Raw genomic sequence first — 12,717 nt, 5'->3', positions numbered from 1 at the left:
GAGACAGGGTTAGACCTTAGGCTTCATATAAGGAAGAGGCCAGTGAGCTTCAGTTCCATGTCTTCCTCTCTTAGGCCATTGTGGGTGGGCGTTAACCAAATTCCCAAGTGAAGGGATGGTTTTCAGATGGTGATGCAAGTTAAAATCAAACTTATTTGAGACACAGAATTGTAATTCTTTCAGTTAGGATAGATGATAGAATATTTTATCCACATTGCCAAATGGGTGTTATAAGTGTATATCATACCTTACAATTTACACAATTGTTATAATTATGTTCAATGTGTATCTGAGAGGAAAGAGCCTTTTTAATTAGACAAAAAGGGAGAAATGTAGCTGCTTGTATAAAGACTATGTGTATATCTTTCACTTGAGAACATAAACCATTGAGACAAGTAGCAACTCCGTACTGGAATTTATTAATTAATAATTAATTCAATGCCCAAGTCCTGTGGGCAGGACCAATGTGCCATAGGGCCTGGAACTCACTGCCTTCTATCTCATAAGCATCCTCCTCCCGGTCCAACCCATGCATCTCATGTGCTGGTCCACAGGTAACCATGGCAACAACTTCCGGATCCACGTAGGCAGCGGGCTCCTGATGCGAGGCCCAAGGCCCCTGGACAGGGAACGGAACTCGTCCCACGTACTGATGGTAGAAGCCTACAACCACGACCTGGGGCCCATGCGGAGCTCTGTCAGGGTGAGAACACAAACTGGGGCCTGGTGGGGCAGGTTTCACTACTTACTGGCGTGCGGGGCAAGGAATTTGGTGAAGAGACTAAGGGCCTAGACCAGCCAGGGATTTTGGATTTGTCCTTTCACTCTGTGCCATGGTTTCTCCTTGAGGAAGGGGATCCATGATACTCATGTCTGTCCTAAGGGAGGAAAGAGGAATTGTCACTGATCCATCACTTATAGACACCCAGCTCTCCACAACGAACTGAGAGCCCCCCTGACATAAGCTTAGAGGAGCAGATAGCAATATTGCTTTGCAGATGAAGAAATAGAGTTAGAGAAGTAACTTGGCTTCTTGAGCAAGACTTGAGACCTTCTCTAATGGTCACACACACAGAGGTCTGCCTCCTGTCTGTGTTGTTTAATGTTCGCCCCTCCTAACCCTCCATACACACGTAGCAGCCCATAGGCCCCTTCCCCTAAAGCCATAGGAAGTGAGTCAGAACCCAGAGGTCCCTGTCGTGGAGGAAGGTGGGAGTTCATCAGACAGGGACACGTACCCAGGCCTGAGTGTGGCTGAGTCAGCGGAACCTATCAGCCCAGAGCAACCCACTGTTTGCTGGGACTGGAAACATTGAGCAGGAGATAGCTGGTCAGCTGTTGCTCAAGTCCCTCCGGGATGCTTCCCTTCTTGTTAAAGATGGATGTCTCCAACCAAACTCTGGGCCCCATGCAGATCTGTCAGAGCTGGGCCAGCTCTGAATTTCTAGCTCCTTGCTCTCAGAGAAGATGGGAGAGAAAGTTGGCTCCCGACAAGCTACCCCCCACATCCCTTAAGGAGGGAATGAATACCTGTCCAAGTGGATACAGCAGAGGGATCAGGTCCCTTGGACCCTTAGAGGACAGGGTGACAGAGATACAGTTTTCTGGGTATCTACCAGGAAGTTGCCACAGTAGCTTCCCAGTGTGACAAGCTCTTATTCACATGCTAATGAGCACCGTGGGGCCTGCCTGTGTCTTTCCCCTCTGTAACTTACATCTGGTCACAAGAGTGGCTGGTATCAGTGAGGTTCAGGTTGGACCCCTGGACTTCAGGCATCCTAACCACAGCCCACTCCGTGTCCCCTCTCCTCCCCTCCCCCATCCACCTGTTTCTCAAGAGCCCGATCACTCTGCTATGTGCCATTTTTAGCCACCAACCTTGTTGTTAAACCGAGTTCTTTGCAACATCCCAGGGTGTAAAACAGATCAAAGGCAGACCGTGTACAACCTCAAGGTGAGGCACCCCAGTCACAGCCTTGGGCCCCTTTTATGTGCTCCTGCCCTCAAGACCCTGAGGAAAAAGAAATTGACCCAATTCTGAGGAAGGCCTTGCGTTATACCCATTCTACAGATGAGGAGACTGAGGCAGAGAGGAATCAACCAACTTGGTAAGGGTCCCATTATGGTATGGGTAGAGCCAGGCTTCACCCCAGGCAGGTGGTCCAGACTATTCTCCTACCTTTACAGTATATGATTCCTGGACCACCATGCCCAAGGAGGGTTCTTGGCACCCTGACAAGCACTACAACCCTAAAGAGTAACTTTAAGAATTCAGGTGTTGTCCCCTGGCATGGAGATTCGATGGTCCCTGCAGTTTAGAGCGTCTGTTCTCCTAAGAGAGTCAGGAGAGCTGGGGCGCTTTCTGATAGCAATGTGAGGATGCTAGTTTTGCCCAGTAAGCTGTAATTCCCACTTTAACAGCTAGCAACAGTCCCCATGAGGTCCAGGAAGTAAGGAGGGAACCCCTCCTTCTGGATGCTGGGCATCTCTGTGTGTACATGCCCACATGCACCGTGTATACACACAACTGCCCTCTTCTCCCTGTTGGAGGGTCGGGCAGCCCTGTGCAGACACTCCGGACAGAAGGCATTCTGGCTCTGAGGCACCTGGCAGCGTCCTCCTGTTCAGCAAGAGTTCAGCTGGCCTGTACTTCCTGTTCAGCTGTGTCTCTCGGGTTCACAAACCACACCATCTTCCCTCCTGTCTCTACAGCCGAAAGCAGCCAGAAGTGTTGAAAGCCTGGCCACATTGTGGCAAGCTACACCCCGCCCCTCTCCCGTTCCTCTCACACTATCAGACTGACAGCGTCTTCCCTGCTGTCCCCCAGAAGGCAAGGTCATTAGAACAAGCAGACTCCGGAAAGGCAAGGCTTGCAGTTTTAAAAGATGGAGAGTTCATTTCTGTTTACACAGAGTTCCCGAAATTCACCCACGCCAATTCCCCTCACAGTCACCACACCCAGGATCTTCTGCAACAAACTGTGGGCGAAGCCAAATTTAGAAGGCTCCCCACTACAGCTGCGGACTGAGGTGGACCCTGTTGTTTGCATAGTAGATTCTCGATATCTGGACATGAAAGGTGCTGGCGTGACAGGGCTGTGGAACCTCAGGGCAGTGGAGTGGTGAGCTCTCCGTGAGCCTCCCTGGCCACCGCATCCATCTTCTCCCCTGGCTTTGCCACTCTTCCCACCCTTAGTCATCCAGTAAATTCCCTGCTAACCTAGAGATGTGTGTGTGTGTGTGTGTGTGTGTGTGTGTGTGTGTGTGTGGTATGTGTGTGTGTGTCTAATGTGTCTGTGGTGTGTGGTGGTGGGGTTGTATATGTAGTGTGTGTGGTATGTGTGTGTGGTGTGTATATGGGGTGTTTGTGTGTGTGTAGTGTGTGTGTGTGTGTGTGTGTGTGTGTGTGTGTCTAGGGTGTCTGTGGTGTGTGGTGGTGGGGTTGTATATGTAGTGTGTGTGGTATGTGTGTGTGGTATGTGTATGTGTGTCTAGTGTGTCTGTGGTATGTGGTGGTGGGGTTGTATATGTAGCGTGTGTGTGGTGTGCATATGGGGGTGTTTGTGTGTGTTATATGTATATGTGTGGTATATGGGGGCATTTGTGTGTTGTGTGTGTGTATATGTGTATGTGGTGTGTTTGTGTGTGTCTTTAGTGTGTATGGTGTATGTGTGTATATGTGTGTGGTATGTGTGTGTGTCTAGTGTGTCTGTGGTATGTAGTGAGATGTTCTATATGTGGTTCATGTGTGGTATGTATGTGTAAATGTGTGTGGTGTTTATATGGGAGGTGTTTGTGTGGTGTGTGTGTATATGTGTGTGTGATATGTATATGTAGTGTGTGTGTGTGTGTATGTGTGTGTTGGGATAATCCCAGAGGCAGCTACGTATGTGTGTGCATGGTGTGTGGTCTATGTGGATGTATGTAGTGTGTGTGTGTGAGCATGTGCGAATGTGTGTGTAACCCCAGAGACAGCTATAGATATAGGCAAAGTGCCAAAGGCAGGTTCTCTGAGGCTGTCTTGGCCTCCTTCCCCTTTCTGTCCTGTCCTTGCCACTGACAGCTGTGACCTGTGCTGTGCACACTGAGCTACCCCACCCCACGTCCTCCCTTCTCCATCCTGCTTCATGGTAATGTTTCCCTGGCTCTAGGGAGCCAGAAGGATGTCTTACACTGGGGCCAGCTCATCCCCAGCATGGAGCCTAAGCATCGATAGATAGGGAGCCAGGAGACACCAGCCCTCCTTGTCCCTGTGAGATCTTGGGGAAATTACTTCTCTTTTCTGGGACTCTTTTCCCAGTCTCTTAAAGGAGGCAGAGCCTGAGGTTTCTGGTAGCTTGTGTGTCTTTCCCCTCCATTCTGGTCTTCCAGGCAACAAGACTCAGGTCTACAGCAAACTCTCTGGGTATTGCCATATATGGGGAGAAAAGAGGGGCTCTCCTTGTTTGCAGACACAGCTCTCCATAAAAACCCTTTGAACCGTAGCATTTTTCTACATTTGACACATGTTCTTTAAAGGGAAGTTTCAAAGATGGAGAAAAGCAATGGGAACATCACACACACACACACACACAATCACACAATTCTGGTAGGGTCCCCAGAAAGCAGTTCCAGGACAAGGATTGTCATGAAAGTCATTAATAAGTTTCCCCAGGAAAGTGATAGAGGGTGACCAGGAAACCCTGTGGGTTGGGGGATTACCCTCTGTTTCATTGGGAGCCCTGGAAGGAGTCGGGGATCAGTGCCCCACCCAGTTGTCTGCTATGGTGGAGTGGCAGTCTTTAAAGGGCTGTTATGTGAGGGTCACAGGGTCCAAAGCACAACCACTTCTGTTCTTGTTACCATCATAGTTTTTTGTTGAGTCTCTCCTAAATAAATGTATTTTGGTCTTTGGGTGGAATTAGTTTTCTACTGATGAGACAAAATGCCATGACCATGACAACTTATAAAAGCAAGCATTTCATCTGAAGGCTAATGATTCCAAGAGGCTAGAATCTTTGAACATCATAATTGGGAGTCTGGAAGTAGGCAGGCATGGCACTAGAGCAGTAGCTGATCAGAGAAAAGAGAGAGAGAGAGAGAGAGAGAGAGAGAGAGAACACTAGAAGCCCACCCCAGTAACACACCTCCTCCATCAAGGCCACACCTCCTAATCCTTCCCAAACAGTTCCACCAACTGGGGACCAAGCATTCAAATATACAAAGCCTATGGAGGCTGTTCTCATTCAAACCATCACACTCACTGGTGGTTTGAATATTTTGTTTTCCTAACCACCTCAGGAGCAGTGTGACATGAACCATTAGTGGCATTACTATTTCATGCTGGAGAAACTTGACCACCCCAAAAGTGCCACTGGTAGTCACTGGTTCCTACAGGTCGGTGCAGGACCAAAAAGGTTTCTGAACAGCAGCCTTAAGCCAGGTCCTGTGTGAGGGGCCAGATTCAATGGGAGAATAGGCAGGACTAGGCCCTCCAAAGGGAGCAGGGGCCATAACCCTGGCATATCTCTGCAGGTGATCGTGTACGTGGAAGATGTCAACGATGAGGCCCCCGTGTTCACACAGCAGCAGTACAACCGCCTGGGCCTTCGAGAGACAGCAGGCATTGGCACCTCAGTCATCGTTGTCCGAGCCACTGACAGAGACACTGGTAAGGCAGGTTGGGAGGGGTGGGGGGAGTTAGGGATGCCACTTCTCAGAGTGACCCTCCTATCGCCAGGGGCCCTGTCATACTTAGATCTTCCATGCAGCCAACACCCAGGCTCAGGAGGGCCTCCTTGCTTGCCGTTCACTCTATACAGATGCCCAGGCCCCAGAGGATTAGTCAAGGAAGTTATCCAACCTCTGATGGCCAGAAGAAGGTGGAAATGTTTGCACAACCAGATCAGTCATCCTGGGACCTAGCAGCACAATGCTAGCCTTTTGCAAGGACAGGGAAAGGGTCATGGAGCCGTGTCATAATTCTAGCCTAGACCTAAGCCTCCAGTCAGCTGCCACCTTCTACTGCACAGGGGATGCCCAGAGCTCGGTACTTGCAAGCCTCCTCACAACCCATCCTTCCCGTAGGGAAGTGACAGGTTTGGAAGGCAGCCCCAGCCTGGCAGCGGTTTCTGTAGCCACAGTGGTCCATGTAAAGTGAACGGGGTAGGATTCTGGGATACCACAGGCTTCTCTACTGAGCCTGTGCTGGTTAGGAGAGGGTTCTTCTCTACCACACTGGAGTAGGAATATTTTAATAAATCCAGGCCCGGGGCCGCTTCAGTGGTTTATGTTCCCAGATCAAAGACAGACAGATGGACAGACACACACATACACACATACACACACACACAGTCTTTATATTTTAATATGCCATAAGCAACACAATAGCCTCCATGCTGTTAGAATCCACTTTCCTACTAATAAACTCCAAGTTACTGCTTACTAATGTCTGTGTTCCATCTTGGCTGCTCTTGACCCAATGAAGAAGCCCTCTGAGCCGCGTTCTCTTGGTCCTTTGACATGGCGGCTCTCCTTCTCCCTCCTGCACGGTCTTCTGCCATGGTGGCTCCTCTCTCCTGCATATTCTCTCCCTTCCATGGTGGCTTCCATCTCTCCTCTCCTTCCTCGTCCACGCCTGGATTTATTAAACATTCCTACTATACCACACTGTTCTGACCTTGCTGCCCTGGCTGCAGCCCAAGCCTCTTTGTCAACGCCCCCAATAGTCCCTATGCGCCCTCAGCATCAGAGATTACTAGCCTCCCAGGCTGAGTGACAGAGACATAGACTTTAGGATTCATAGTTGGTTCATTCTCTAAATGGCACACCAGCACAGGGTCAGGGGCACTGTGGATTGCCAAGGCCTCTTCTGGCATAGGTAACCCTTTGAAAGGCAGGCGAAAGTCGTGGATGCCTTCACCAAGGTGAGTGGGTTTGTGCCTGTCTCCTTTTCTGCCTTCCCAAACTGCCTGCCTCATGCCTGAGCAGTGGTGTGTAGAAGGGATAGGGAACTACTTGGCCCTGAGATTCTCTTCCACCAGGGACCTGAACGAAGGCTTGGCTGCTCTGAAGGCCCTAGGCTTTCTAGGTCAAATCACCACTACAAGGTTTCTGCTTATCCAAGACAGGTGTGCAAATGTAAAATTTGAAGCTCCAGGAGCAGAGCCAGCTCCCTCTGTCAGATCTCTAGTGCCAGTACCAAGCTCCAGAGTGGGTCAATGGTGTTCTGGGGTCCTGCCACCCACCTTGACCTCTGCTACATCTTTTGGGGATAGCGTATGCTGAAGGTGGGAGGAGGGAACAGCCAAGGCCTCTCATGAGCAGCCCCTGGAAAAGAGCGCTGAAGAAGCCATAGGGAAGCCCTACCTCCATCTGGGATTACATGGTTTTCATCTTCTCAAAGGGGACGGTGGCCTGGTGAACTACCGCATCCTGTCAGGCGCAGAGGGCAAGTTTGAGATTGACGAGAGCACGGGGCTCATCGTGACGGTTGACTACCTGGACTACGAGACCAAGACCAGCTACCTGATGAATGTGTCTGCCACAGACGGCGCACCCCCCTTCAACCAGGGCTTCTGCAGCGTCTACGTGACACTTCTCAATGAGCTGGATGAGGCTGTTCAGTTCTCAAATGCCTCCTACGAGGCAGTCATCATGGAGAATCTGGCTTTGGGGACAGAGATCGTGCGGGTGCAAGCCTATTCCATCGATAACCTCAATCAGATCACCTACCGCTTCGACGCCTATACCAGTGCCCAGGCCAAAGCCCTCTTCAAGATAGATGCTATCACGGTAAGGAGGCGGGTCGTCATGGCAGGGCTTTCCCAACGCAGCGTGTATTTACTGAGCCCCTTGATGTACAGCATTCCTTAAGATAACTGTTCTTCTGGTGTTACACTGAAAGCCAGTCAGTCTGGTATCTTTGTTATTAGACAATGGAAGTTATAATAGGACAAGCTAAACACTTTCCTGTTGTAATAGTCAATTAATCCTGCTCAAATCACCCCAGTGGGCGCGCGCACAGACACACACACAGACACACAGACACACACACACAGCCTTCTATTTTAATATGTCTTAAACAGCCCAATGGCTTGGCACTTTCAGACCTCCACAAGGCTAGCAGACTCTCCCCTCTGATATTCCTGGGCTATTACTTATTAAAACCTATATTCCATCCCGGTGGACCCAAACCTACAGCCCTCCTGGGCCACAATCCCTGACTCTTACAAGTTGGCTGTCTCTCTGTCTCTCTGTCTCTTTGTCTCTCTGTCTCTGTGTTCTACACTTCTGAGGCCTGGTCTTTCTCCTTTCTAAAAGCTTATTCCTCCTTCGGTCCCCTTGCCCACGAATCTTCAAGTCCTGCCTCTGTCTCTCTGCCCAACCATTAGCCACCAGCAACTTTATTTACCAGTCAAAACCAACTGGGGACAGAGGCCCTCAGTGTCTTTCATGAAGATTCTTGTGCAATTTTGAGAACCCAGTTAACATAATACAAGCATTAGACCAAATCCTCAGCACTTGCCCTTCTAAGTTCACACTGCCACAGGCTGCTTCTCTGGGTTCTGGCTGCCCACTGGGTACTGGGAGAGTTGGGTCAAGTCTGAACAGCTCCGTCAGGTGGGATCTGTAGGGTCGTTGATGGCTGCTAGTCTGCCCTGCTTCAGATGCGGGTCGCCAGCTGTTTACCGTGTTTCCTGATTAATCCGAAGTAAGAGTTCCTGAGATGCCTCCTGAGCTTCAGGTAGCTGGTTACAGACTCTTCAGAAACATCTTGCTTGCTTACCATGGCCAATTCTGAGACTCCTTCAAAGGAGTCATGCCCCTTCCAGGGCACAGCCCAGTCCCCTCTGTAATCCCAGTTCTCAGGAGGCTGAAGCAGGAGGATCTAGATCTCCAAACCAACCTAGGTTACATGCCAAGACCCTGTCTCTAAAAAAATAAAATAAAATAAAAACTCCATATATTCATTGTTAGTCCAGATGTTCTCCCAATCACACAAGTCAGGGGATTTTATGGAGGCTCCAGTGTGAAATCACAGTCTATTATGTACCGTCTACCTTCCTTTCCTCTTCCCAGATGCTCCGATTACCAGGAAATTCTAAGGAATTGTGCATTCTGACATATATTCTAGCCTATCGTTATCCAAGTAATCTTATTTCCCTTTTTACTCTGTCTGAATGGAAACTCAAGTCTAGCTCTTTCCCATCTCTTCCGTAGCTATACTAAGCTAGGTATCTGGTACTACTGCTCCTTACCCCCAGCCCATCTCCCTCGATTTAGTGGGTCTTCCTCTAGGATCCCTTCTTTGACGATAGTCAAGGTATGAATCCCTGCTGGCCAGTCTGATGGAAGGGCGCAACTTGACAGCCAGGGCAATCATGGCACAGAGGACAGTATTAGCAACTCCCAGGCCTCCTAGAAGGCAGTCTTCCTGTGCACAGACTTCAGCAGAGTCAGGCCAGCCACCACCACATGCAGGTCCCACCTTGTGAGTCAAGTAGTAAGGCTCTGATCTCTGATGCCTGCCTGTGCACTGCTTGCCCTGGCAGGGTGGATGAGAACCACACCTGCAGTGGGCCAGGCCTTATCCCGGGGGGAGACTCGGAACGTAGGCAGACTGAGAGCTCTGGGGCAGAAAAGCTATGAGTGTGCGCATCCAGAGAAGATGCGGGATCAGTATTCTGGTGGGGTGATGGGAGGTAGAAGACCCTTGTAGAAGAGATGGCTGGAATCTGGATGGTCCATAAAAGCAATGGGATTTCAGCCTGTAGACTCGTGGGAAAGTTGTGTCAGGACGGTGCTGTGAACATGGCTGGCAGAGTGGGGTGAGGGGATGGTGGGCTCCAGCTGGAGCAGAGAACAGCTGCCTGATAATTGTCATCCTCACCCCCACCCCCACACCCCACAGGGTGTGATCACAGTCAAAGGCTTGGTCGACAGGGAGAAGGGCGACTTCTACACATTGACAGTCGTGGCAGATGATGGCGGCCCCAAGGTGGACTCTACTGTGGTGAGTGGGTCCTGGGTGACAGTCCCACCCCCACCCAGTATTCCCCAGAACCTGACCCATGGGCAGTGGGTGGAAGGTACCAGGCCAGCCAGTAACCATCTATATCTGTTTTCTCTCCCTTCCTGTTCCTGCCCCTGCTCCCGCTGTGCCTACAGAAGGTGAGTTAGCCCATGAACTGCCTCGTACCACTGGTGGTGCACAGACCTTCCCTGGAGATAGGGCCCACAGGGCAGAGGGCTGTCCAGATGGTGCAGAGAAGAAAGGTGATTGCGACCAAGCCTGGTGACCTTGGTTTGGTCCCTGGGACCCACACGGTAGAAGAGAACCGACTCTAAGTCATCCTATGACCTTCACAAGATGCCATGCTCCATGTTCACGTTTACCCGCCCCCATCCATACTCACCCAGCCACCCCAACACACACTAAACCAATCAACGGTGTAAAAAGAGGGGAAACATAAACATTTACAGCAGGGCTTCCTCTCAGACCTCTGCTGTCCACCCATTCTCCTCTCCCAAGCTGTGTCCTCCATGGTCCGTCCATTCCCTAAGGAATCGTGAGACAGAAATGCAGTAATAAAGAAATACTTAGAACATACCCAGGAAGAGACCTGAGGGCTCCTCAGTGGCTGTGTGACAAAGCAAAGCTACTTAGCCTTTCTGTGTGCTTCCCCTTCCCTCCCTAAAGAGAGAATCCTGCCAGCAACCTTGCCCTCCTCAGAAGGGATGGCAGATCTCAGGACGAGAGACATGGGAAGGAGGGTATTCAGGGCCAGCACCCAGGGAGTTCTTGGCATGGTAGCTGTGTCCACAGGGCAAGCCCCACTGCCAAGACCGTGTACTCAGGAGTGTCAGACAGAGCCCCAGAAGGACTGGGCCTGAGAGTGGAGTTCAGCAGGTTGGGGGTGGGGCAAAGCAGAGGTAGGGGGTGTGAATGGGGCTTTGACCCACACACACTTAGCTTTCTTTAACTCCTGGGGCAGCAGACAGGTACCCCACGTCCTAAATCTCCCAGTAGGAAACTTAGCAGATATAGGTAGCAGACCTTAGCATCTTCCTCAGTATTGTGGGCCCCCACTGCCCTTCGGCCCTCGGTGGCTGCTGGGTATCCCGTGAAAGCGTGGTACCACTCTGGCATCCGGGCAACCCTTTCTAATGTGGATGACAGGAACTTCAGACTCTCTCCCCCACTCAGCTCTCTTCCAAGAAGCAAAAACTGTCTCATGCCCCAGATACCCAGCCTGGTTGGCCCCTGTGCTGTTTGAGGTGCTACAGTGCACATACAGAAGGCCTTTAAAGGTGGTACAATTTCCTTTCCAGGGCCAGGAGCCAAACCACAGCTCACCTCCACCTGACTCCTTCCTGCCTCAGCAATGGGGTGGGGGGAAAGGCCGGAAGGAAGTCTCAGCTATAGGAGCTCCTGGGTTGTATACTGGGGGATGGGCAGGAAGGTGAGGTTCTGAGGCTAGGAGCTGGAGAAGGCTTCCATCCTCTTTTCACCTACCAGAGCTGGCTCCCTTCTCCCCCCACAGAGAGTAGCAACCACAGCACCACCATTGACTGACTATGCCAGGCCCGGCCTGTGCTGGCTGGGGTGCTGATGCAGCAGAAACCCACAGCAGATTTAACCCTGCCTGCAAGGCAAGACCTAGATTCAGGTGGGGAGGGGACCCTATCACAGTGTCACTATGACATAATGTCAGGGAACGCTGGGGTGGGCTTGCCTAAGGTCACTCAGGCTGACAAGGAGTTAATGCAGCCAACAAGGAAAGGTTTTTTTTCTGGCACAGGGAACAGGGTGTACATAGGTCCTGTGGTGTGAGGACCCTAATTGGCCAAAGAATTTGAAGGGCCAGTCACACACGCACGCACGCATGCATGCACATACGCAGGACAGCTCATTATGCCTGGTTTGGCTCTGAGCATGGGTATACTAGCTATCACTGTTTCCATTTCCTATAGCAACTTGCTTGCTTAGCAGACTCAGACTCCTTACTCCCTGGTAGATAAGTACAGGCCTATGGGGAAAGCCTGGGTGTCCATCAGACAGGAAGAGGAAGGGTAATGGAGATTACTATACACCACCTGTACCCGTGCTTGCTCATTTCCTGCTTCCTACATCCAGTGCTCAAGTCTTCTTGGTTCAGAAGTTTTCCACTGAGAAAATGGAAAACCAGAGAGGTTGAGTAACTATGTGTAAAGTCACACAGCCAGCCATGGAGGAATTGACACACCTACCGCCACCCCCGGCTTCTGACATCAGCCTGATGCTTTGGGGGGGGGGGCTCCTGGGGAAAGTGAAACCAGGCAAGGCAGCCTGATTTGAAGTTGGGGACAGTGACTTTCTTCTGTAAGATGGAAAGGGCCCCCAAGGACCATGAGCACTGTGCATACCAAAAGGCGGTTAGCTATGGGATCCAGAAATCGCGGCCCTCAAAAGGATGGTGATGACTGGCCTTTGGTGGGTAGAGCAGCTTGAAGCAGTTCTTAAAACCCAGGCTACCTCCCAGCCTGCCCCTGGCAGTGAGCATAGCTGTGTGTATAGTCTCTGTGGCCTATGATCTTCCTGGGGTTGGTGGTCACGCCCATAGTGACCCTTCTCTCTTCCCGTTCCTGGTGCTCTTCTCCACCCGAGATCCAGGCCTCGGACTTGAAAGAAAATGCTGTTTCCTGGAGTTTCCTTCCCGACCGGGTCACAGTAGCCTCCTGCTCCTGGCCTGATTCT

General features: G+C 50.9%; 1 protein-coding gene across 1 annotated transcript in view; it reads left to right on the top strand.

The window, feature by feature from the left end:
* The window catches only part of Cdh23 (cadherin related 23), a 382,497-nt gene that overhangs the window by 293,312 nt on the left and 76,468 nt on the right, over positions 1-12,717 (top strand). The window contains exons 29-33 of the mRNA XM_029482781.1: positions 555-703; positions 5,514-5,649; positions 7,384-7,772; positions 9,892-9,993; positions 10,149-10,151. Coding sequence (XP_029338641.1) covers positions 555-703; positions 5,514-5,649; positions 7,384-7,772; positions 9,892-9,993; positions 10,149-10,151 — 779 coding nt within the window. The remainder of the gene's footprint in view (positions 1-554; positions 704-5,513; positions 5,650-7,383; positions 7,773-9,891; positions 9,994-10,148; positions 10,152-12,717) is intronic.

The sequence above is a fragment of the Mus caroli genome, chromosome 10, assembly GCF_900094665.2.
Source record: "Mus caroli chromosome 10, CAROLI_EIJ_v1.1, whole genome shotgun sequence".
Lineage (NCBI taxonomy): Eukaryota > Metazoa > Chordata > Mammalia > Rodentia > Muridae > Mus > Mus caroli.
The sequence above is the reverse complement of the archived record's forward strand: the minus strand, read 5'-3'. Positions and strand labels throughout refer to the sequence as shown.